Source organism: Solanum dulcamara, chromosome 12 (genome assembly GCF_947179165.1).
Source record: "Solanum dulcamara chromosome 12, daSolDulc1.2, whole genome shotgun sequence".
NCBI classification, from domain to species: Eukaryota; Viridiplantae; Streptophyta; class Magnoliopsida; order Solanales; family Solanaceae; genus Solanum; species Solanum dulcamara.
The window spans coordinates 67450828-67472183 of NC_077248.1; the positions used below are offsets into that span (position 1 = coordinate 67450828).

Below are 21356 nucleotides of genomic sequence, written 5' to 3' on the forward strand. Positions count from 1 at the left end.
TTAATTACTTTACATTATTACTTGCATGTTTTCTTAACTTAAAATACTTGTTTCAAAATAAGAACTCCTCCATTCTATCTTCGTTGTTTGTTCTTAGATACATTTTAATCATTTAAGTGAAGAAATGATTGCCATCAATTAAATTTGTGTTTAAATTATACGGGTGAATTGTGTAATTTGATGATTAACACTTTGCTTCTATAATTGGAATGAGTTGTTAGCCGAAGCGATTGAGAGTAATGGTGACTCGATCTATTGATTGACAATTTGACATTACTAATCCAAAACAGTCTAGGAAAAAAAAGTAGTAGAGGTGCCAGAAATATCAGATAGTAATAAGACATTAATTATAACAACATAAAAAGATAGTCAAATTACAAAAAATAACATATAGTGCCAAAAATTAAAGAACAAATAACTACATGAGCAATATTATAATTACTGGTAAGGGTGAAGAACAAGACGCAGAACGTACTGCTACCTAGTAACCTTCTATCTCGATTCGTGCCTTCCACAACCTCCTATCTTAAGGATTTATATTTGCATTGACTTAATAGAAAATTAACATGGTTAAATTTCATACCATTATGTATTAGTGACATATACCTATATGATTGGGGCAAGTTACAAATTTGACCGATTGATCAACAACAACAATAACAACATATCTAGTGAAATCCCACTAAGTGGGGTATGAGAAGGGTATAATTTATGCAGACCTTACCACTACCTCAAGGGGGTAGAGAGGTTGTTTCTGATAGACCCTCGGCTAAAGTGCATCAAACTCCAGTACAAGAAGAAGAAAAAAATGAATAAACATAGTCGTTAATAAGAAAAGCAATATATAGTTTACAAGAAGGAACAATAACATCAGCAAATAGTGTGATAATTAGAACACAATAAATAACATATGACAATAACTACAAGGAACCTTCGCAAAGCAAAACAACACTCCACCCCTACTAACCTTCTACTCTAATACAAGACCTTTACTCCTTATCTAGAGTCATTTCCTCGGTAATCTAAATTTGCATCATATCCTGTCTAATCACCTCCCCCTAATACTTTTTCGGCCTACCTCTATCCTTCCGCGTACTCCCTACCACCAGCCTCTCACTCCTCCTCTTCACATGCCCAAACCATTTCATTATCTCTTCCCTCATCTTTTCCGCCACAGAGGCCACTCCACCTTCTCTCGAATAACCTCATTCATAATCTTGTTGCTTCTAGTATGTTCACACATCTATCTCAACATCCTCATCTCCGCAACATATATTTTTTGAACATGTGAGTTCTTGACCTATCGATCGAAAGTAAATAAATTTACTAGTCAAATGTATAAAAATCATATATATTTTGTCGGCTATTATTTTGATGGTAGTAAAAATCTCATTTTATTTTTCACTATTGGTAGGTAAATAGTCAATTTAGAAGTACAGTGCTAGCATAGGGTCCATAGGCCCAAAGCGGACCAAACCGAAAAGGACGCTTAAGCTTTGGAGGGAAAACCAAAAATAAATTCAAACCCAGAAATGAGACAAACCACCGTAAAGCGGTTTGATTATTAATTAAGCACTTTTAAATTTAAATAAAAAAGCACAAGTCAAACGGAATCAAATTAATTTAATTAATTCCAATTAACTCATTGATAACCTCATTTCTTCTGTTCCAGCTCTCCATTGTATTCTCCGTAATCCAAAATTTTCAACGTTCAGCGTTAGGGTTTTTGGAAATTCAGAGATGTCGCTGACTAGCAGCAGCGATAGTAGTCGGAGTGCCGGGCCGGACTTTCATCTTTCCGATGAAATACTCTCCGTCATTCCGACGGACCCTTATGACCAGTTGGATCTTGCTAGGAAGATTACTTCCATGGCTATAGCCTCTCGTGTTACCAAACTGGAGTCGGAGACGGGGAAGCTTCGTCAGAAGCTTCACGACAAGGATCGGTTCATCGTGGAGCTCCAGAAAAAGGTCTCTCAGCTTGAGCAGGCTTGTCATGAAACTGAATCGCGGTTGAAATTCACTTGTGAAGATAATGTACTGCTTGTCTTTTCATTTCTACCTCTTGCATTTGTTTGGAATGAAAAGGCCTTAATCTTACTTTTTTGGAAAAAAAATGACAGATGAAGCTTACGAAGGAGAGGGATTCATTGGCTATGACAGTAAAGAAAATGGGGCGAGATTTGGCAAAGGTGATAAACTAGTTATCTCTTTTAAACTTGTGTTGTTGAACTCATGCTGAATTATTGGAATTTTGTTCTGGACATCGAAAAATGTCTTAATTTAAGCTACGTTGTTTGATGGTCTTTTTAAGAGGTTTATGCTTTAATTAGTGTTGGGTTAATGCTACTGCTTGGCACTCCATCTGTCTTATTTTATAGTAATGTAATATATACGTCAAATTAACATTTTAAGCTCAACATACAGTGTATATTGCGCTTAATTTGGCGTTTATATCATATTAGTGATAGTGAAGAGAATGTTATAGTAATAACTGGAAAGCTAATTTGATTGAAATATCACCACACCAAAATTTAAGTTTGAATACTTTGAAAAATTTGAATTCTATGTGAAAGTTACAAAATTACACTACTGTTATATGAATGTTTTCAAATATGTTGGGATGTCCTAAAATGTAAAGACTATCATGTAAGTTGGTACAAAGAGAGCACTGTTTCTTGAGGGAATTTATATCCCTTATTTAGAAGATATATTTGATTTTCAAGTAGATGACTATGCAACCTCTATTCAGGGGAAACTAGTAGATTGATTTTCTATGCTGCTGTGCCCCTTATGTTATTTTTACTAGGTTATCTGATGAAAGTAAGACTTGTTACATCGAGTTCAACTTAATTGGTTGAACTTTGAAGTCCCTTGTTCCAATGTGTTGGACTCCCTCTGATTTTTCATAGGCATTGCTAAAAACATTATTTTCTTTTTGGCATGAAACCTAAAGTTACTCTAACTAGGTTCTATGAAGAAAACAAGATTTTTCTACCGGCTTAGACCTTTTGATAAATCCAAAGTTGCTCAACAGGCTGAGGTTTAGGTCTTGAGCTTAGAGCGTAGGCTCAACAATATGAAGAGAGGGGAATCCACGGGTTATGAGAGAAGGCTCAGCAGGTTTAAGATCATGCCTGGAGCAAAGAGATTTGGTTCTACAATTGGAAGAGTAGATTTGTAGTTGAGAGAGAAGGCTCAGCAGGATAAGGAAGAATGGGTCTGCGTTTGGACCCCGTTGTAATGAATAACAAGGAAAGAACAGTGCATGATAAAAGTAATGAGGTTATTAGGGAACGCAACCCAATGCGAAGTATCTTTAAAGCTTAGCCCACTGGCCCATTTTCAAGGCTGTAATAGTCATACCTCCATCATTCTTAGATTTTCCTATCCCTTGAACCAACTATTGGACCAAAAGAAAGTTATCAATAGCACTGGTGCTATGTATAAAACTACATTGGAAGGGTTTGAACAATTTGTCACAGGTACAATTAACTTTTGGCCAAGACTTTGGTCATTATTCTATAATCATCAATCACATTAGACTGAGAAATGGGCCTAAATTGGCGTATATAGTGAGAATTTTCCACCTTAGAGATAAGTGATTCAGGTAATGTTATGCTCTTCCTCAAAGCAGCCAGATCCATAGTTTGGTGTATGAGCTGATAGACCTTCCCATTAAGAATGGCATTATTGTTGTATTAGTTCTTGTTAATTACCCGTGTCAAATTCCATATCTCTATCTTGTGATGAGAAAGCAGTCTCACCTTTCAATTTTCTTACTACTTTGTTGGGAGCCGCATCCGATGATAGAGTCAGGGCATTGTAGGAGAAAGGGATTTGTCAATATATCCTCAACCTGACGTAGTGGTTTCCATGGCTCTGACTGTTTGATTGGAATCTTAGTTATAGCTTCCGCCTCTACTATATCATTTATTGCTTACTTTCATTGCAGTGGCATAAACTAGCTTTCTTTATTTTGGCAGTTGGAAACTTTTAAGAGGCAATTGGTGCAGTCTCTGAGTGATGATAATTCATCTGTAAGATTTCAGAATCTTAATATCTTCGCATTTCATTTTGGGAAAATCATGAAGAGAGTAACTTAGGGCCCATTGGACATACAATTTTTCCTTCTTTTTTTCTCAAAAAACTGTTTGGTCTTACATTGTTGTCAATTTTTCACTTCAACTTGAGGTTGAGTCTTTCAAGTTTGAAAAAGTGGTAGTAAATCTTTTTCCTGCACAAAACCTCAACATTTTTTCAAGTTAAATGAATGTACAAACAACACAACTCCAACTTTCAAATACCCCTTTTCAACTTAACTTCAAAATAGTACTTTTTGCCAAATATCATCAAATTCATGTCAAAATGCCTGCTTAAACTTCCTAAAAGATTTTTTTGTTTATAATGCTGGAATTCAAATATTTGCGCTAGTCACATTTCTGACTTCTTGTAGCAGTAGAGCAAGGCCATTTTCTTTTTCTGTTCTGTGCTTCCGCTAGACTGAACTGCCAATCTTGTTTCTGCATCTTCAGCAAGCTGAAACTGTTGATATTGGGACTTATGACCAATCTACCCATAAGGCCTATTCTGTAAAGGGTAAGTCTTGGCTTCAATTTATGTATTTCCTCTGATGTGTTCATCTGGTCATGCACAAGATTTTATGTCACACTTTTGGCTTCTTCAAGATGTGGTATTCTATCTTTGACGTTCTAAAATTTGGTTTTGATAATTATATCCTGCAGAGGAGGTGAACAGCTATGCAGTACACCATTCTTTTAGTGGTTCTATGGACAGCACAGTAATTAATGATGATGGTATTTGCACATTAATTTTGCTGCTTCTTATAATATCATAATGTAGCAAAAGAAGTTAATTCTGTTCCATTTCCTTGGATCCAGCCTCAAAGCGAGCTTTGCAAAGATTCTCCATGACACCTTACATAACACCGCGTCTTACTCCAACTGGAACTCCCAAAATAATCTCCACTAGTGCATCTCCTAGAAGATATTCTGTTGCTGGATCTCCTCAGAGGACATCTGGCGCCAACTCTCCAACACACTCTCAATATGAGGGACGAGGTTCAATGTCATCTTTTTTCCCGTCAAGTCAACAGTCATCAGCAGCTAACTCTCCTCCTAAGGCACGCCCATTGCCAGGTTCCTACTAACTGACTTTTCAATTTTCTTTTTGTGAGTTTCGCAAATATTACTTCTATCTGCTGTATTGGACTTATGGTGTTGCACATTTACAAAGGCATTCTTGCTTGAGATCTTTTTGAAAAATCATGTTACTGACTGGTTTATGTATGATCCTCTAATCTGTTTTCCTTATTGCAAATTACTAGGTCAAACTCCTCGAATTGATGGGAAGGAGTTCTTCCGACAAGCTAGGTGGATAGCTAAACTACTTTCTTTCTGTATAATTTTTTTAGTAAGGAAGGATCTCACCTGACAGTATCTGCATGTTGTTTATGTAGGAGTCGTCTATCCTATGAGCAGTTCAGTGCATTTCTGACCAACATTAAGGAACTAAATGCACAAAAGCAGTCGCGTGAGGTGATGAGCGTTATTCGTTGCATTAGCTAGCATCCTATGAATTCCTCCTATTTGTCTACTCAATAACTGAATGCTTTCTCTTATTCCTTTTTGCATTTATAAATTTAGGAAACTTTGAAAAAATCAGAAGAGATTTTCGGGACGGATAACAAAGATCTTTATCTGTCATTCCAAGGTTTGCTTAACCGTAGTGCTCGGTGAAAGCAATGGATTAAACACAGGTATGTGTGATTTCCCATCGTATAAACTTATGGCGACATTTTGTGTCTAAAGTTGACCAAAGGCATGGGAAATTTTCAGAGCTATGGTCCAACTTTAGTACAAGCACTTCAAAAACAGAACCAGCACTAAGAGACCTTCTTCACCGCAGAAGAGTGCTTAGGGAATGCAGAGTATGCTCCAGCTGATGAATGATTGATGTCAAGTTACATTTTCACTTTTTCATAGACGCATTTTGTAAATTATTGCTTTTTTCTTTCTTTCTTTCTATTTCATCGTACTACATCTGAAAGCAGTGGGATTAGCAGATGACAACTTGTATGAGTTTCCAAGTGTATTTCCTTCTTTTTCCGCCAACAGGTTCTCTCTCTCTCTCTCTCTTTCATGCGTGCACACACGCACACTCCAACAGGTTTGTAACTCATTTACAGTGAAATGAATATCAGCAGTATTGCCAATGTGTTGTTTGCTGTAGATATGAAACAAAAGTACTGTTGTTGATGTGTTGTTCCCTTCAATCTTCATGTATGGATTTCTACGCTTGTCTGACTGAGAATGAGTACTTCCGACATCCAAAATTAGAGAACATTCAAAGTAAATGTTTTGCTGTATAGTTATTACAAGTGAGCCACACGATATCATGCAACATACGACAATTTTTAAGTGCAACAAATGTAAAGAAACTAATCTTGGGCCTAACCCTAACCCTTAAAATGAGCTTATGAGAGGAGGATTGTTCAAGTCTATTTAATGTGAGACTCTTCAACACCCCACTTTAGGATATTTAGTGGGTGGTCAATTTAAGTTGGGGCCATCATTAGTTTAACATTAATTAGGATGAATCATGCTCTAATATCATGACAAATTAGGTTTTTGAGTCTAATTCAAACCCCAAAAATAAATTTAGAGGGAGAAGGATTGTCCAAGCATTATAAAAAATTCAGGATTTTTTATTTGGGGTTCCATTGTTCGGTCTAATGCGTGCACGTTCATGAACTGGGGTATTTCCACCCCCACAACTGTTTGTGAAAGGAAACATAAAGGAGAAGAAGGTGGAGCGTTGGCATAAGATTGAATTTCTTGTAGAAATACAATGTAAAATTGTGTAGAACAAAGTCCAATATGTGGTATTCATGATGACTTTTACTTGTAGCTAGACAAATAGCACATTCGGAGAATTTTGCGACGTGTTTGGCTATGTAATTGAACTTTGAAAACGACTTGAGCACCTTCTTCTTCAAACCTTTATTAGCCGAAGGTAACGAAAAGATGGATTTTCTAGTGGCTATGATGGAGATCCATCAGATCCAGGCACAACGAGCAATAACGACAAACCAAAAGGTGAAGCAAACACCATTGTGGTGAGATACCGGACTAGCCAGGGATGAAACTGGAAAATTTCAATAAGCGGAGATTTACACATGTCTCGCGCACATTATTGATGTGTTTGACACGTTATTGATGTAAATGATTATATGTTTCTAATTTTTATCAGTGTATATGTATATGATAAAATATACGCATGTATTGGAGATCTACGTATGTATCTGACATGTTATTGATGTATCTGACACATCATTGAGTTAAGATTATACGTATCTAGTTTTTATCAGTGTATCTGATTAAGTGTATATGTATCTGACTATACACATGATTCTGAATAAGAGTTCATGAATCTAAGTTAAGAAGTCTAAACTTAGTGAATCGCCAAAAAAGAAGAATTTTAATTGTTTTGATTTTTTAGGAGCTATGGTATGTCCTCTAAAATCGTTACCTGTGTGATTTTTTTCTTAATTAATGACTTTCACTGATATCTCTTAATTAGACACACTCATACTAATTGATATGTATATGTCTTACATGTATCTCAGATACATGTATTTGGAAGAGGCAAATACACGTATTCGAGGCCTAAATATGATAAGAAACGTTATGTTGCAAACTAACGTGAATAGTGGGATTGTGTAAGTTACCCGAAAAAAGAACCCACAAATTTTGGCATAATACATACACTATCTTTTACCTTGGCCTCGACAGTAGTAGACACTTAAGTTATCATAAAGTTAAACACGTAGATACATACATCTTTGACAAATTATGTGAGATTTGTCACTAAGGACATGTATCTACTTGTGCACCCCAATTACTTAATAAAGTTATGTTCTTGTATTGAATAGTTTCAAATTGTTTCCGAAGAGCTAAAAACTAATCAAGAATATAGATCTTTTAACCATATACAAAACCAAAATAAAAAAGGCAATAGGTTAAACAAACAATCTTATTTTTGTTTTTTCATAGAACTCGAAATCTCTCATTAAATATAAGAGTCTGCTTGGATAAGTTAAATTATTTTATTGGGCTTATTTTAAACACAAAATGAATTTAAGTTAGTAAATTAATTATTCAAAAAAAACTGGCTCATAAGCTAATCCAAACAGGCTCTAAAAATGTTACACTAATGTATCACAAGTTACGTTGTTAAATAGTGTCTTGTTAGCTTAAGGAGGGGGAAAAAAAGGAATATATTTGTTAGGGTCAGAAATTTGTTTGTTTTGGGGCCAATAGAATAGAACAAATAAATTGGGGCCCGTTTCTATTCTTATTCTTCTTATTTCATCCCAATTGCTTAGCGTAAAAGGAACGAGTTCCGCTCTGTTTGTGTAGATCAATCATGCAGATCTTTGTGAAAACCCTAACCGGAAAGACTATCACGCTCGAGGTGGAGAGCAGCGATACCATCGACAATGTCAAAGCCAAAATTCAGGTTTTTTTTTTACTTAGGGTTTTGAAATTTTCGATTCTTCCTTATTAAGATAAGATTTGCTTGTTGTTTCTATATTTTTCCTTTCGATTTTTGTGGGGTGGGGTGGGGTGGGGGGGATTGATGATTCATATAATAGCTCTACGTGTTTGGCAGTTCATTATGTTCTTCTGGGATTTACAAGTTGAAACTACCAAATTCACGTGATGTTAAAGATTAAGTTTGCAAACGATAGAGAGAAAGTCTTTCTAGAGGCAAAAGATTTACTATAAACTGCAATTCAGTTTGATTAATGTGATTTATTGCTTGTAAGTTGCATTCTCTTAATGGGATTTACACATTTATGAAACTCCCATAAAATAACACATCTTATGGTGATTTTGAGCAAAAAATTCCAGGCCACAGCTATACAAGAAAGGGGGGAGGGGGGGGGGGGACATTGAAAAGTGATAAAAGAATGTATTATCATCAATTGCTTGCACACGAGCAAAAAAGAAAGAACGGAAAAGTTCTGCATTGGCAGAGTTGGAAATACATAGAAGGAAATTCAATAAGATTATTGAAATTAATGAGTTAATTCCCGAGGATAGCTTACCGAGGACATGACCTTAGATAGGAGGGTGTGGAGGACCACATTAGGGTAGAAGGCTAGTACATAGTCTCGTTATTCTTCCCTATTCGTAGGCGCATTAGCACATTACAATTTCTTGTGCTCTCATTTCTGGTATTTCTGTTATTATTTATTACTTGCTGTACTTTGATTACTCTATTTTATCTGCGACGCTTTTGTTATTTAGTTTCCTATATCGCTTTGAATTTTTAACCTTATCTGACCCCTTTTTATGCTTTTTTTAAGCCGAGGTCTCTCGGAAACAACCGTTCTATCTTGGTAGGAGTAAGGTCTTGGTAGGAGTAAGGTCTGCGTACACTCTACCCTCCCCAGACCCCACGTTGTGGGATTTCATTAGGTTGTTGTTGTTGTTGTTTAGTTAATTTCCTAAATGGTCACCCAAGTTTTGGGAATTGCTTTCAAATATCACTTTTGTTTCTTAGGACAAAAATATCACTCAACTATCATTGTTTTCCTCAAAAATACTTAACACCTCAAAATCCCCACCAGTACTCCCGACAATCGAAGTAGGACTTATCGAGCAGATAAAAATTGCTGTCACTGGCTTCGTTGTCATCCTCCAGTAAAGGCGGCCGGTACTCCCGTCAAACTCATTTAACTAAAATTATAATCTTATTAATTTTTTTTAAAAAAAATACATTGTTTATTAAGAAGAAATTTTCAGTTCTTTTAGCTTGGACGGGGCCATTCGTTACGGAGGGAAAAGGATAAGGTGTATCCAGATGCTAGAGATCTATGCTCGCTAAACCATGTTTTTTTTTCTATTTTTAAGGCTATGAGGGACCTGATCAAATACAGCTCAGCCTTTTGCTTAGTTTTTTTACTTTCTAACTAGTTTATTTGAAGTCAACCTTAATACTGTAAGATATGCGCATTACCAAAATATGACCTCTAAGAAGACCTACGAAATGTAAGAGTCCACCATAATCACAAGGAAAACCTCTTATCTTTGAATTATACGGGCCTTGTCAAAGCTATGGTCTTTGAATTACAATTGTACATACATCAATTGCCTAAAATATGTTATTTGCTGCATGTTGTATGGTCAAGTGTTGCCTTCTGTTTAGTTTTCTCCCTTCTTCTGCTATATCTGCCCTGACCTATCCTGGGTTTGTCCACTTCTCTTCTGTAGTATTTGTTAGTTGGCATTAGTGCAGACATGTAACTGTCAATCCTGTGTTCTTTTCATTTTACTTAGAGCTGACAAGTTGATGGATGTGTTGCTTACCAGGATAAAGAAGGCATACCTCCTGATCAGCAGAGACTGATTTTTGCTGGGAAACAGTTGGAAGACGGTCGAACCCTGGCTGATTATAACATTCAGAAAGAATCAACTCTTCACCTTGTTCTGAGGCTCAGAGGAGGAACTATGATCAAGGTGAAGACTCTCACTGGAAAGGAAATTGAAATCGACATTGAACCCACTGACACCATTGATCGTATTAAGGAACGTGTCGAGGAGAAAGAAGGAATTCCTCCTGTCCAGCAAAGGTTTGTATTTCTTCTATTTCATTCAAATTGTATACACTAGATTTGTGGTTTCCAGTGTTGTTTTTTCTCCCTTCCCCATGCCATACTGCTTCCTTTCCCCCACACTATGAGACTAAATGATCAGTGATGATGTATGTGTGATGATCTGTGCCTGACCTACAAATCTTTTTTGGAATTCTCTGTAAATCTTCTCTGCAGGTTGTCATGTTTATGTTCCCTGGTATTTCTAGCGTCGTAATAACTGTACAATTTTTAAAGTACTCCTTGTAAGGACTTAAAGTCTTCTATTATGCAATGATCTACTATGCCAATTTCCTTAATTGTAACCATCCGTTGCGTAGACCATAGTTGTGTCAATTGAATGCCACATATGATTTGGTTAGATGCAGTATATTTAAGGATAAAGGGAATGTGAAACCCTCGTGTCCATTTTGAGGGGATTTTGGAATATACAATCACTCTGTTGTGTGGTTTACTTGACAGCATAAAATTAAAGACTTAATGACTTGGAATATATATCAGCAAGTTCTTAAAAAAAAACTGGTTGTGCTGTAAGCTTAAGAGCATTGTAAATATTCAGCAGGTCTTGCATCTGCAATCCTGCTTAAGACATCTTCTAGAAAATTCAGCAGATCTGATGAACTTTATAGATCTTGCATCTGCATCTGCTCTTAATCTGCAATCCTGCCGAAGACATCTTCTAGAAAATTCAGCAGATCTGATGAACTTTATAGATCTTGCATCTGCATCTGCTCTTATTAGTTCTCTTCCTATTTCTGGTGTAAAATTTCATTATTTTTTTTTTGGGGATAATCATGAAATCCTTGGGGGCTAGTGGTGTTACGGTTTGAAACTTGATCGATAATGTTCTGCCTCTCTACCCTTCTCCACTTAAATACTAGGCTTTTGTCTTTGGCAGGATTCGAACCCAAGACGTGCACCTAACCCCACATCTATATTGCACTCTTACCACTAAACCAAAGCCCTAGAAGAGACATTCAATTCTATTTTTATTCTTTTGAGAGAGATTGCTCTCAGTCTTGGCTTCTTAAAAGGAATTTCTTGCAAGTAGACTGTTAAAATGCAGATTGTTATAATAATTTGGACAGTTTTGCTTCTTCCTTTTCTTATCAGTTACAGTGAACGCCAAAAAAGAGAATTATATGAGTAAGCCCCCAGTCTGTGTGCTCATATCTTATCTGATTGAAATAACAGAAAAGATGAAACTCTCTTCATTAACAATTTTGGCAGACTTTTTGTTGTCTATCAGTATTGTTATATTACTATAGTACATCAGGATATGGCTTTTACTGGAATACCATTTCTTAGTTTATGGAAATCCATGGTATACTAATTGAGATGTTCTAGGATTTCACCTTCATCTTATGGGCAGAAGGTGAACAGTGGCTCGGAGATATTGAAGTTGTTGATATGTCTATTTTTGTGAACTACCTACCCAATTTATCTTTATGCTATGTGATACAAGTTGTGTGTTCATAGTTTGTTGTTATTTGTGTTGGCAGTTTGAGACTGGATATACCCTTTGTACTTTTGGTGTAATGCAGGCTTATCTATGCTGGAAAACAGCTAGCAGATGATAAGACAGCTAAAGACTACAATATTGAAGGCGGTTCTGTTCTTCACCTTGTTCTTGCACTAAGGGGTGGCAGACTCTAGGTTGCACTTAGATGTCCTGTCTTTATTCCATGAACTTGGGATGAACATTTCTTCTCTTACCCTTTTTTGGTGATGTACGATTGGAATAAACAGGAAAACTTGTGGTTGAAAATTTCGTGATTGTCTGCCCCTTATGTTGAATTCAGAGTTAATTTGCTATATATGGTTTTTTTTCTTTTCCATTTCTTGCTTCAATGTCAGGAGGCTTTTTACTTCCTTTAAATATGCACATAATTGCTCATGCCTTCTTGTGAGAGACTAATCAAGCTTTACCAATGATTCATTCCCTCTTCCATCATTGTCATAGCTGTTGGTAAAGACATTGGATTCTTTAGCAGCTTGTCAAATAATGCTGCAACCATAAAGAGCTGCGGCAACAAAATTTTGTCAAACATGGTCTCATTTTTTCTGCCGTCCTTTCACCTATTTGGATTCTACCTAAAAGATATAAATTGGAGCCTCCCAATTCAAAAGTAGAGCAATCTTGATAGTGCACGGATCCGTTTACCTGCCAATGTGTGAACACTTTGAAATTCTCATGTGCTTTCAAGTTCAAACCACCAAATTCACGTGATGTTAAAGATTAAGTTTGCACACCATAGAGAAAATGTCTTTTAGAGTCTATGATCGGTTTAAAATCGAATTGAAATCGAAATCGAAGAAATAAAGTTATGAGTTTATTGATAATGGGTTGTTTATTTAGCGGTTTTTGTGATGGTTTAGATTATTTTTATTATTGGGATATCGATTTTTAACGGTTTGAGGTTTTTTCTTAACGGGTTAACCGAAAATCCAATAGTAAATTAAATAATTATATTTATATCATATGATATATAAAGTTCTTGTTTAATTTCATACTTTAATAATTTTGTCAGTCTCAAAGTCTCAGTTATTCTACAATATACGATGTGATAGTGTTTGTTTTTAAGCAAGATGCAATCTGTCAAATCATAGTATGATTTATTTGGTTACTTTAATAATTTTGTCAGTCTCAAAGTCTCAGTTATTCTTCAATGTACGATGTGATAGTGTTTGCTTTTAAGCAAGATGCAATCTGTCAAATCATAGTATAGTTTATTTGGTTTGTTTCCGTATTTCTAAATGATTTTCAATGAATATATTTTTGTGTCAAATCTTAACAGTTAAATCGATAATCGAACTAATAATGGTTTTATAACGATTTGACATGTCTACAAATCGATAAGTCAACTCGATAAATTTCAAATCGAACTAAACCGACTGATATATATCAGAATGTGATTAGCTTAGTTCAGTTTGATGAATGTGATTTATTGGTAACACCATCTCCCATGTGTCTGTTATATCTGTTCGTATTAGTTGCTTGTAAGTTGATGCGATTTACACATTAATTTTGAGCAAAATACGTGTAGTTGATTTATTTGCGAATCAGACACAGACATAGATTTAGCAATATTGTTTTTAATTATAAGCACTTAGGCTAATATAGTATTAAGAATACTTAATTAATGTATACTATAAGAGGAGCTTGAAAATATATATACACACACGTGGCAACACAAGTTTGATGCGTGTCAAATATTACGTGCCTTTTGTCAGCTGCTCACCCTCCTAACCAAATTCAATACATTAAATAACCACATATATATATAGTGCTCATGTAATGCATGCATGATACAGATACTATTATAATAATATTATATTTCGTGTAATCCTCCAAAATAAAATATATAAAAAATTATGCATATATAATTTTGTTTTTAAAAAAATTATTTATGATAGAGTCTCGAGTCAAATGTTATGTTTATTTACAGAACTTCGATGAAAAGTATACCAATATTATTAGTACTAGTATATGACTGGGTGTATGATTAGGAAATGGCATTAATTGTGATGGTTCCCAAGTCCAACTATAGGTGACTTTTTATCAAATTTACAAATCCACTATGCTTAGATTAATCATATCGTGTCATCGTGTCATAGAAAAACACAAATTGCAAGTGACACGTCAACTATATTAGGCAAAAAATAATTAATAATATTAAGATGTGGCATTTTGTGTTAACCCAAGTGGCAACTCCCTACGATAGCAGGCTCCTTAAACTATTTTAGTTATATACAATTTTTTTATAAATCGAGCACATCATATCTAAAGCTAGACAATGCAAACAATGCCGTAATTCAAAAAAAGAAGAAGATTAATCTAAAAACAATATTGGCATATATATATATATATATATATATATATATATATATACACAAACACAAATGAGGCAAATGCTAAATGCATGCTGCTTCTAATTCCTTATCCATTTTCATTATTATGTTTAATTAGTATCATTTTAGAATTGTGAAACCGCCTGGCCTATGCATGTTTTTTAATAATTAGAGTAGATGGTCATTCGGTCATTTTAATTATCAAAAAAAAACTATTCGGTGTATATTTTATGTATAGAATGTATAATTCATGTATAAATAATGTATATTAATGGTATAGTCAGTGTATATTTTCTATGACTTTTGACAAGCTATATTTTATAATCACTATATATTTCCTATAATTTTGGCTATTTTTTTATGTAAATAAAAAATGACTATATTTGTTGTAAACTAATTAGTTTATTGTATATATTTAAAATTATTTTTTTAAAAAAAAAAACAAAAAACAAATCCATAATGTACTACTGTATATCACATAATTTAACTTTTATTTTCAAATGCTTCTTCACCTTAGCTTTCTGTTTTTCATTAAAAAACAAAAAAAGAACAACACAACTTTACCACTAGATATGTGAAAAAATAAAGGAGTAATATTTCTACAAAAGGGACAAAAAAGATATAAATATATTATTTTCAACGCTTTAGGAAATCTTTACCAAACTAACTGTGACAATATTATATAATTCACTGTGTGAAAGGATATGTCCACTCTTGGTCTAATGTAGGTAAGAAAATCAACTCTAATCTTTCTAAACTATATAATATATATGTTTTAACACGTGTTCTTCTTTTGATTTCAAAAGACAACAACATACCATAAAATCTAGTGGGATTTAAAAAAGATAGAATGTTATGTAGAGAAATAGCAATGACGTTGTTTTTTGAAAGACTCATCAAAGTAATAACTAAAAGAAAAAAGTGATAAACTAATGAAAATGATAGTATTAATAGAAAATGCTTGATTTGTTAAAATAAACAAGTAAAAAATAATAATCTATTTATAATATAAGGATCAAGTAAAATGAAACTGAGAAAGTAGCTGTGAATATCTAGGGTCCATATGAAATTCTTGGGAGGACCCCACTCCTTATTAGACATCTTAGCTATAAAGTTATATATATATATGTGTTGGTTCATGAGAAAGAAACCAACATAACATATATGTGAGTTGCAAAGGATTTATAAGAGATTAGTTGATCATATAATATATACAGAAATAATATTGTGTTAAATAGAATGGGTAAAGGAAGAGCAGCTTGTTGTGACAAAACTAAAGTGAAGAAAGGGCCATGGACTACTCATGAGGATTTGAAGCTTATTTCTTTCATTCAAAAACATGGCCATGCCAATTGGCGTGCCCTTCCTAAACAAGCTGGTACTTATCTATATATTCTCCCTCAATGGTTTTATATGTTGTAGCGTAGCGCGTTTCATTAGTTTTATTTATTTATCTTTTGTGATCGATATGATTATATTGCTATAATTTTATATTCAGTGTATAGAAGTTTAACTCATTATTATATCCTGTGTGTATAGGGTTATTGAGGTGTGGGAAGAGTTGCCGGTTGAGGTGGATTAACTACCTAAGACCTGATGTAAAGCGAGGGAATTTCACCCCACAAGAAGAGGACACCATTATTAACCTACACCGGTCTTTTGGGAACAGGTATATTATATTGTATGTATTAACACACGCATGATTGATTTAAGTTATATATATGTCGAGAAATTAATTTCACATATATGTATGTGTAGGTGGTCAAAGATAGCATCTCATTTGCCAGGAAGAACAGATAATGAGATTAAAAATGTATGGAATACGCATTTGAAGAAGAGATTAGTAGTGATGAAGAAAGAGGAGTATAATTCTTCTTCATCGTCAACTTCAACAAGTAGTCATGAAGGGCAATACATGGATAGTAGTAGCACTACTTTCTCTCCCACTTCTTCCAAGGCCAATGATCAAGTGATTGACTTTTGGGAATACATGTTGGATACTAGTAGTACTCCTACTAGTATTAATAATTTGGACAGCTACTCCAAAATGGCCACTATAAGTACTACTAGTGAACATCATCCTCAGCTAGCAGATGAATATGAATGCCAAAAGTGGTTGACATACTTGGAAATTGAACTAGGACTAACAACAAATAACCAACAAGAATAACTTCATGCAACTCTAGTCTCTCTATAGAGTTTTATACACCATCTGTGTATGTAAACAACGTTAAATTTACATATACTAGCAATGTATATTACTTGAGGAGCTAGGAGTAATATTTAGTACCTAGCTAAGTAGCACAAAAATTCATCGTAAGTTCAGCTAGAAATAATAAATAAAGGCATGTGTGCATGTTCATATAAATACAAGTCTCAGTTTTGGTTATTTCTGTTGCTAGCTATATAGTTGTAACTACTACGATGATGATGCATGAAAAGTTGAGATTCTTACCATCTTCAAATAACAAACTATGGAGTAGCTAGTAGTTCACTGGCATAACGAAGAATCATCAAATATAAATACATTGTTCTAGGTCCTCCTAGTGATGTTATCATCTTAGAATTTGAACAGAGTATGTCAAATCTGGGATTGTATAAACAATATCAATGTCAGTATCTCTCTTCTTTTAATAGACAAACAATACCAATTGATCTGATCAAGTCAATTTCGGTATATCTTTACAAGTCATGGATACATGATATCAAGTCTCATTTCGGTAACACAAAAATCCTGTCCTATCTTTTGAATAAGAATATCAGCATGGGAGCTAGTGGGCGATTTACCGTATGTAGTTTGCAACAGTTCCAACTCTCAACCGGTAGTCTGGAAGCAAAACCTTCAATCTTCTCAAACTCCTCCCTACATGATAAGCAAATGTAAATATGTATCTAACATAGTACTATAAACTAAACCCATTGCAAATAGAATACCATTACACACGTGATAATCTTACAAATACTTTCCTTATACAGAGGTCATTAGGAAAGTTAAGCTTTTCCAACTTACCTAATCAAGATGCTTGAACAGTTGAATGTATAGTCAGCAAGTGGATATACAATGACTCTCAAACAACAGATGGGAACTTTCAGCTGAAAATGAACATAAGGTTCAAGAATTTACCTCCCACCCGGATGGCCCACATAAGTTACAATGCTGATGAGTCCGCCAGGTGCTAAGATTCTCTTAGCAGCCTCTAATGCAAGCACAGTTGTTTCAGACCTGGTAATGATCTTTTTGTCACCTCCAGGAAGGTAACCCAAGTTGAAAGCAACTAACCTGACACAAGCATGGTGCAAAATAACTGGACGCAATCATTCGGATGCTACGATCATTCAGAATTTAAGTCATTAACATCCTTTAATTGAGAAACAACAATACCTTACAGCCACATCATTTGGAACAATGTCCTCCATTTGACTATGAGACATGACAAATAGCTCAACAAGTTCTTTCTGCATGAAGAACAGCAGATGTACTTCAAATGTATGTATAACTGATGAAATGGGAGAAAAACTATCATTTTGAAAGAAAGTAAATTAAAGAATTGTCAGAACAATGGTCATTACAGAAGCTGCATTTGAAAATAATTAGTAAGGAGAAATAGTTGAATGTCAAGAAAAGAAAACAAGTGCTGCCATTTGACTCTTTCTGGATGCTCAATCCACTTTATCACATGTTCAAGAACTATAATGAAAATGTAGAGGGCATCTAGCCCACAAGACATTGGCAAGGAGAGTTAAATCCATTCAGCCATGTGTGAGCACTAATGAGATTGGGTCTTGCAAACTTCCTAATGAAGTCTTATGGTAAGCCTCGCTGTTCCATAAGCACAATCGTGAATATTTAAACTACATCTTCTCCCAGTTGTCTTTGGACTAAAAGAGGCACAAACGTAGAGATCCCTGCATAGGTTAAGTTTAGTATAACAGACTATCATTAGTGACGTTTGCCTGGTTCTGGTAATTTTGGAGTTGGAAGTAGAGTTACCAGACAAGATGTCGAAACCTGTCTTTTGAAGTGGGAAAGTGGAAGTTAGGGCTGAGACCAACTACTTCAGACTTTTAGGCTGGTGTTATATCTTAGATTTGGATTTTTATACAATAAGAGCAAGCGACTATATGCTATGTGCTTATAGCATAAGGTATAGATAGCTTAAACCAAACAGAGTGACAGCTTTATGGAATAATGCATCCAAACCACCATTCTATCTAGCTTACGGCTAAATAGTTGGGATGGTCTATATGTTGGTATCATCATCGGTAGTCTTCATTAATTAGGCCCCGAGATACAAAATAAGCAGCAGCAGTACCTCATCTGGACTAGCAAACTGGTCCAGTAAGGATGAAGTGCTTTCTAAAGCAATTTTCTGAACATCCATGCCATAAACTCGACCTTTCTGTGTCTGATCAGCAACCAGTTTCAACAGTGCCAAGGTATCGTAACCATTTCCACAGGTGGCATCAACAACTGCATCCCCCTTCTGAACAACATGCTTCCAGACACTGCCAGAAAAGGAGATAATACGCTAATAAAATTATATAATACCCTTGGTGTTACCCAAATAGAGAAAGAGGTAAGCGATCATTTGTAGTCTACTATAGTCATACAGCTATAAACTCAAAACAAGGCAATGCATTTAAGCTTTAACTTGTATATCTCTAATAATTGTAAAAAAGAAGCATTCGCTGAGACATTTTAGTAGTCAAAAGTTAAATATACAGAGTAAGGAACTTTTGAACAGACTTAAGAGTTCAGAATTCTAATTGATTAGCTGAAATATATAAGAAAAACGCAACCAAGATAAATTAGTCACAAGCAATTTACCACCTTTATTATTGAAAACACTTCATTGGAATATACAGAGTAAGGAACTGTCAAACAGACTTAAGAGTTGAGAAATCGAAAATATATAAGACACACACTAACATGAGAAGTTAATTACAAGGAATTTGTGAAGTTTATCACTGATAACACTTCATTTCGAATATACACAGATCATATACATCTAGGATTCGCTCAGAGAAGATAAAAGACAAAAGGGTTAATCCCAGAGAGCAATTTCTCTCAGCATAAAGGAATTACTCTTGTTTGGAAGTAGGTTCAAAATCGTGCCTTTCTTGATGACAAAAATGGTCTCTCGTGTTGGGAAGTAGGATCATGTTTGCAAGTATAAATCTCTACGTAGTAATATATATCACTATGACATAAAGAAATAAGAAGTATTTTGCACATTGCATGGAGGAAAATGTACCCAATTAACAATGAACCACAAAAGTAATTAGCTCTGAAGAAAAAGGGACCTACTAGTGAGCAACTTCAGTTGCTTTTTTTCTCCCAAAAACATATTCCACCATTACTTGCTCCATAGACCCTGAGCAAAAAATTAACAACCACTGGATGAAATCTGCAACAATCAGTGTGAACAATCTGTGGAAAAAGCGGAAACCTGAAATTGGGGAGTCGCGGCATAAAGGGGTCGACCAAGAACTGTTGGGTTCAGCTACTGAAATGGAGGCTCCATTGAGCTCCGACGAACACGCAAATGCTCTTGTATTTGTGTTGGGTGAGAACAGTAATGGAGGAATACAGTATTTCAGGTTCCATTCGGATTTCACCATTCTCCGACCTAAAACCGAAGAATATGAATAGAGTTTCATTTGCAGCGACTCCACAGACACTCTACGGCGTTGCCGGAATAAACTCGAAATCACACTACCGGCATGTTAAGGCAGCGTTTGTATAAAAGATATATATGGAATATGTCAATAAATTTCATTTTGATATTGTAATTATGTTACGTTTGAATTGAGCAGTTGAACATATGATAAAATGCTCATATTTTTTATTTAATTTTTAAAGAAATAAATTATATTTATTATCAAATCTTTATTGGATAGATCACATTTATTTAATTACGCATATCAATTTTAATTAAAACAAGTCTGAGATTTACAATTTATTGAGATTAATGCATATAATTAAAGGGGATATTATATTTTAAATCATTAGTTTATCTACTAAATGAGCACTTGAGAAGAGGAACATCAATTAATCTATTGAGTTGAATGTAAGTTGCATTCAGCTTGATGGATTACTTCTGCACCAGATAGTTCTCAGCCACAAGGTTGTCTGAGAAACAATAATTTGAGTAACATTAGGTGTTGTGATTAAAAAGAATAATTTAATGGCGTTGGTATTAATAAACTGAAGATGATTGACAAAGCAAAAGAAGTTCACTTGAATGTCAAGAGAGCATAAAATTTTACAAATTTGTTGACGCCCGAGTAAAATTTTTGATATGTAAAATGTCTTACATTAACCCTCCTATGCTATTAATCTGGATTGTTTTAACAATTAGATATCACTCGTCAAAGCATTGTAATTTGAATACTTTTGTGGATAAAATTAGACACTTATATTATAGATAACAATTAGTATTATATTTGTGGTCAATTAGATTACAATTCGTTTTGTGTAGAATACAAATTTTGATCTATGCTGAAGTTGTTTTTATGAATCATTCACATTTTAATTTATCAAGTGCATTTGTCTTTTTTTATCGTCATTTATTTAATTGAGTATATTAGTTTATTTATATCGTATTACTGATTCATAACATTAATAGACATTTTGATTCATTTAAATTATTAAAAAAACCTTTTACTAGTACAAAACGATCAATCAATGATCCACCCCAATCATATTATAAATAAACAAATAGGCTAATGTTCATTTTCTTTATAAATAATAATACTACAGTTAAATCATTATGACTGATAAAATATATATGAAATATTAATTTAGTTAAAAATATCAAAA

General features: G+C 34.4%; 4 protein-coding genes across 5 annotated transcripts; 3 read left to right on the forward strand and 1 right to left on the reverse strand.

The window, feature by feature from the left end:
• The first annotated feature begins 1657 nt into the window (after window positions 1-1657).
• LOC129876327 (uncharacterized protein At4g15545) lies at window positions 1658-6235 on the forward strand. The gene is made up of 10 exons (XM_055951739.1): window positions 1658-2037; window positions 2124-2192; window positions 3987-4040; window positions 4536-4599; window positions 4746-4817; window positions 4902-5159; window positions 5348-5393; window positions 5480-5558; window positions 5667-5779; window positions 5859-6235. The coding sequence occupies exons 1-9, from the start codon at window positions 1741-1743 to the stop codon at window positions 5757-5759; spliced, it is 1032 nt and encodes a 343-aa protein (XP_055807714.1). The 5' UTR covers window positions 1658-1740; the 3' UTR covers window positions 5760-5779; window positions 5859-6235.
• A 2057-nt stretch (window positions 6236-8292) lies between these two features.
• LOC129876046 (ubiquitin-NEDD8-like protein RUB2) lies at window positions 8293-12515 on the forward strand. Of its 2 annotated transcripts, none has more exons than XM_055951335.1 (3): window positions 8293-8541; window positions 10401-10660; window positions 12184-12261. In XM_055951335.1, the coding sequence occupies exons 1-3, from the start codon at window positions 8449-8451 to the stop codon at window positions 12218-12220; spliced, it is 390 nt and encodes a 129-aa protein (XP_055807310.1). In that variant the 5' UTR covers window positions 8293-8448; the 3' UTR covers window positions 12221-12261. The 2 variants fall into 2 exon arrangements, with proteins under 2 accessions (XP_055807310.1, XP_055807309.1); XM_055951334.1 differs by having other exon boundaries at window positions 8298-8541; window positions 12226-12515.
• Window positions 12516-15693: 3178 nt separating this feature from the next.
• LOC129877613 (transcription factor MYB58-like) lies at window positions 15694-16922 on the forward strand. The gene is made up of 3 exons (XM_055953138.1): window positions 15694-15911; window positions 16073-16202; window positions 16292-16922. The coding sequence occupies exons 1-3, from the start codon at window positions 15773-15775 to the stop codon at window positions 16701-16703; spliced, it is 681 nt and encodes a 226-aa protein (XP_055809113.1). The 5' UTR covers window positions 15694-15772; the 3' UTR covers window positions 16704-16922.
• Window positions 16923-17112: 190 nt separating this feature from the next.
• LOC129877612 (uncharacterized) lies at window positions 17113-20289 on the reverse strand. The gene is made up of 6 exons (XM_055953137.1): window positions 19984-20289; window positions 19842-19908; window positions 18847-19039; window positions 17916-17989; window positions 17658-17813; window positions 17113-17396 (listed from the first exon to the last, which is right to left on the reverse strand). The coding sequence occupies exons 1-6, from the start codon at window positions 20192-20194 to the stop codon at window positions 17273-17275; spliced, it is 825 nt and encodes a 274-aa protein (XP_055809112.1). The 5' UTR covers window positions 20195-20289; the 3' UTR covers window positions 17113-17272.
• Window positions 20290-21356: the final 1067 nt, after the last annotated feature.

What these genes read in the sequence shown, in the direction of transcription:
- LOC129877613 (XM_055953138.1), top strand. Translation starts at nt 15,773, where the DNA reads ATGGGTAAAGGAAGAGCAGCTTGTTGTGACAAAACTAAAGTGAAGAAA. An exon ending in TGCCCTTCCTAAACAAGCTG is followed by an intron (nt 15,912 to 16,072) that starts GTACTTATCTAT and finishes CTGTGTGTATAG; the next exon opens with GGTTATTGAGGTGTGGGAAG. An exon ending in CACCGGTCTTTTGGGAACAG is followed by an intron (nt 16,203 to 16,291) that starts GTATATTATATT and finishes ATGTATGTGTAG; the next exon opens with GTGGTCAAAGATAGCATCTC.
- LOC129877612 (XM_055953137.1), bottom strand. Translation starts at nt 20,194, where the DNA reads ATGAAACTCTATTCATATTCTTCGGTTTTAGGTCGGAGAATGGTGAAA. An exon ending in AGTTTGCTAGTCCAGATGAG is followed by an intron (nt 17,990 to 18,846) that starts GTACTGCTGCTG and finishes TTCTTCATGCAG; the next exon opens with AAAGAACTTGTTGAGCTATT. An exon ending in GTGGGCCATCCGGGTGGGAG is followed by an intron (nt 17,397 to 17,657) that starts GTAAATTCTTGA and finishes CTTATCATGTAG; the next exon opens with GGAGGAGTTTGAGAAGATTG.
- LOC129876327 (XM_055951739.1), top strand. Translation starts at nt 1,741, where the DNA reads ATGTCGCTGACTAGCAGCAGCGATAGTAGTCGGAGTGCCGGGCCGGAC. An exon ending in AATTCACTTGTGAAGATAAT is followed by an intron (nt 2,038 to 2,123) that starts GTACTGCTTGTC and finishes AAAAAATGACAG; the next exon opens with ATGAAGCTTACGAAGGAGAG. An exon ending in CACAGTAATTAATGATGATG is followed by an intron (nt 4,818 to 4,901) that starts GTATTTGCACAT and finishes CCTTGGATCCAG; the next exon opens with CCTCAAAGCGAGCTTTGCAA.
- LOC129876046 (XM_055951334.1), top strand. Translation starts at nt 8,449, where the DNA reads ATGCAGATCTTTGTGAAAACCCTAACCGGAAAGACTATCACGCTCGAG. An exon ending in ATGTCAAAGCCAAAATTCAG is followed by an intron (nt 8,542 to 10,400) that starts GTTTTTTTTTTA and finishes GTTGCTTACCAG; the next exon opens with GATAAAGAAGGCATACCTCC. An exon ending in ATTCCTCCTGTCCAGCAAAG is followed by an intron (nt 10,661 to 12,225) that starts GTTTGTATTTCT and finishes GGTGTAATGCAG; the next exon opens with GCTTATCTATGCTGGAAAAC.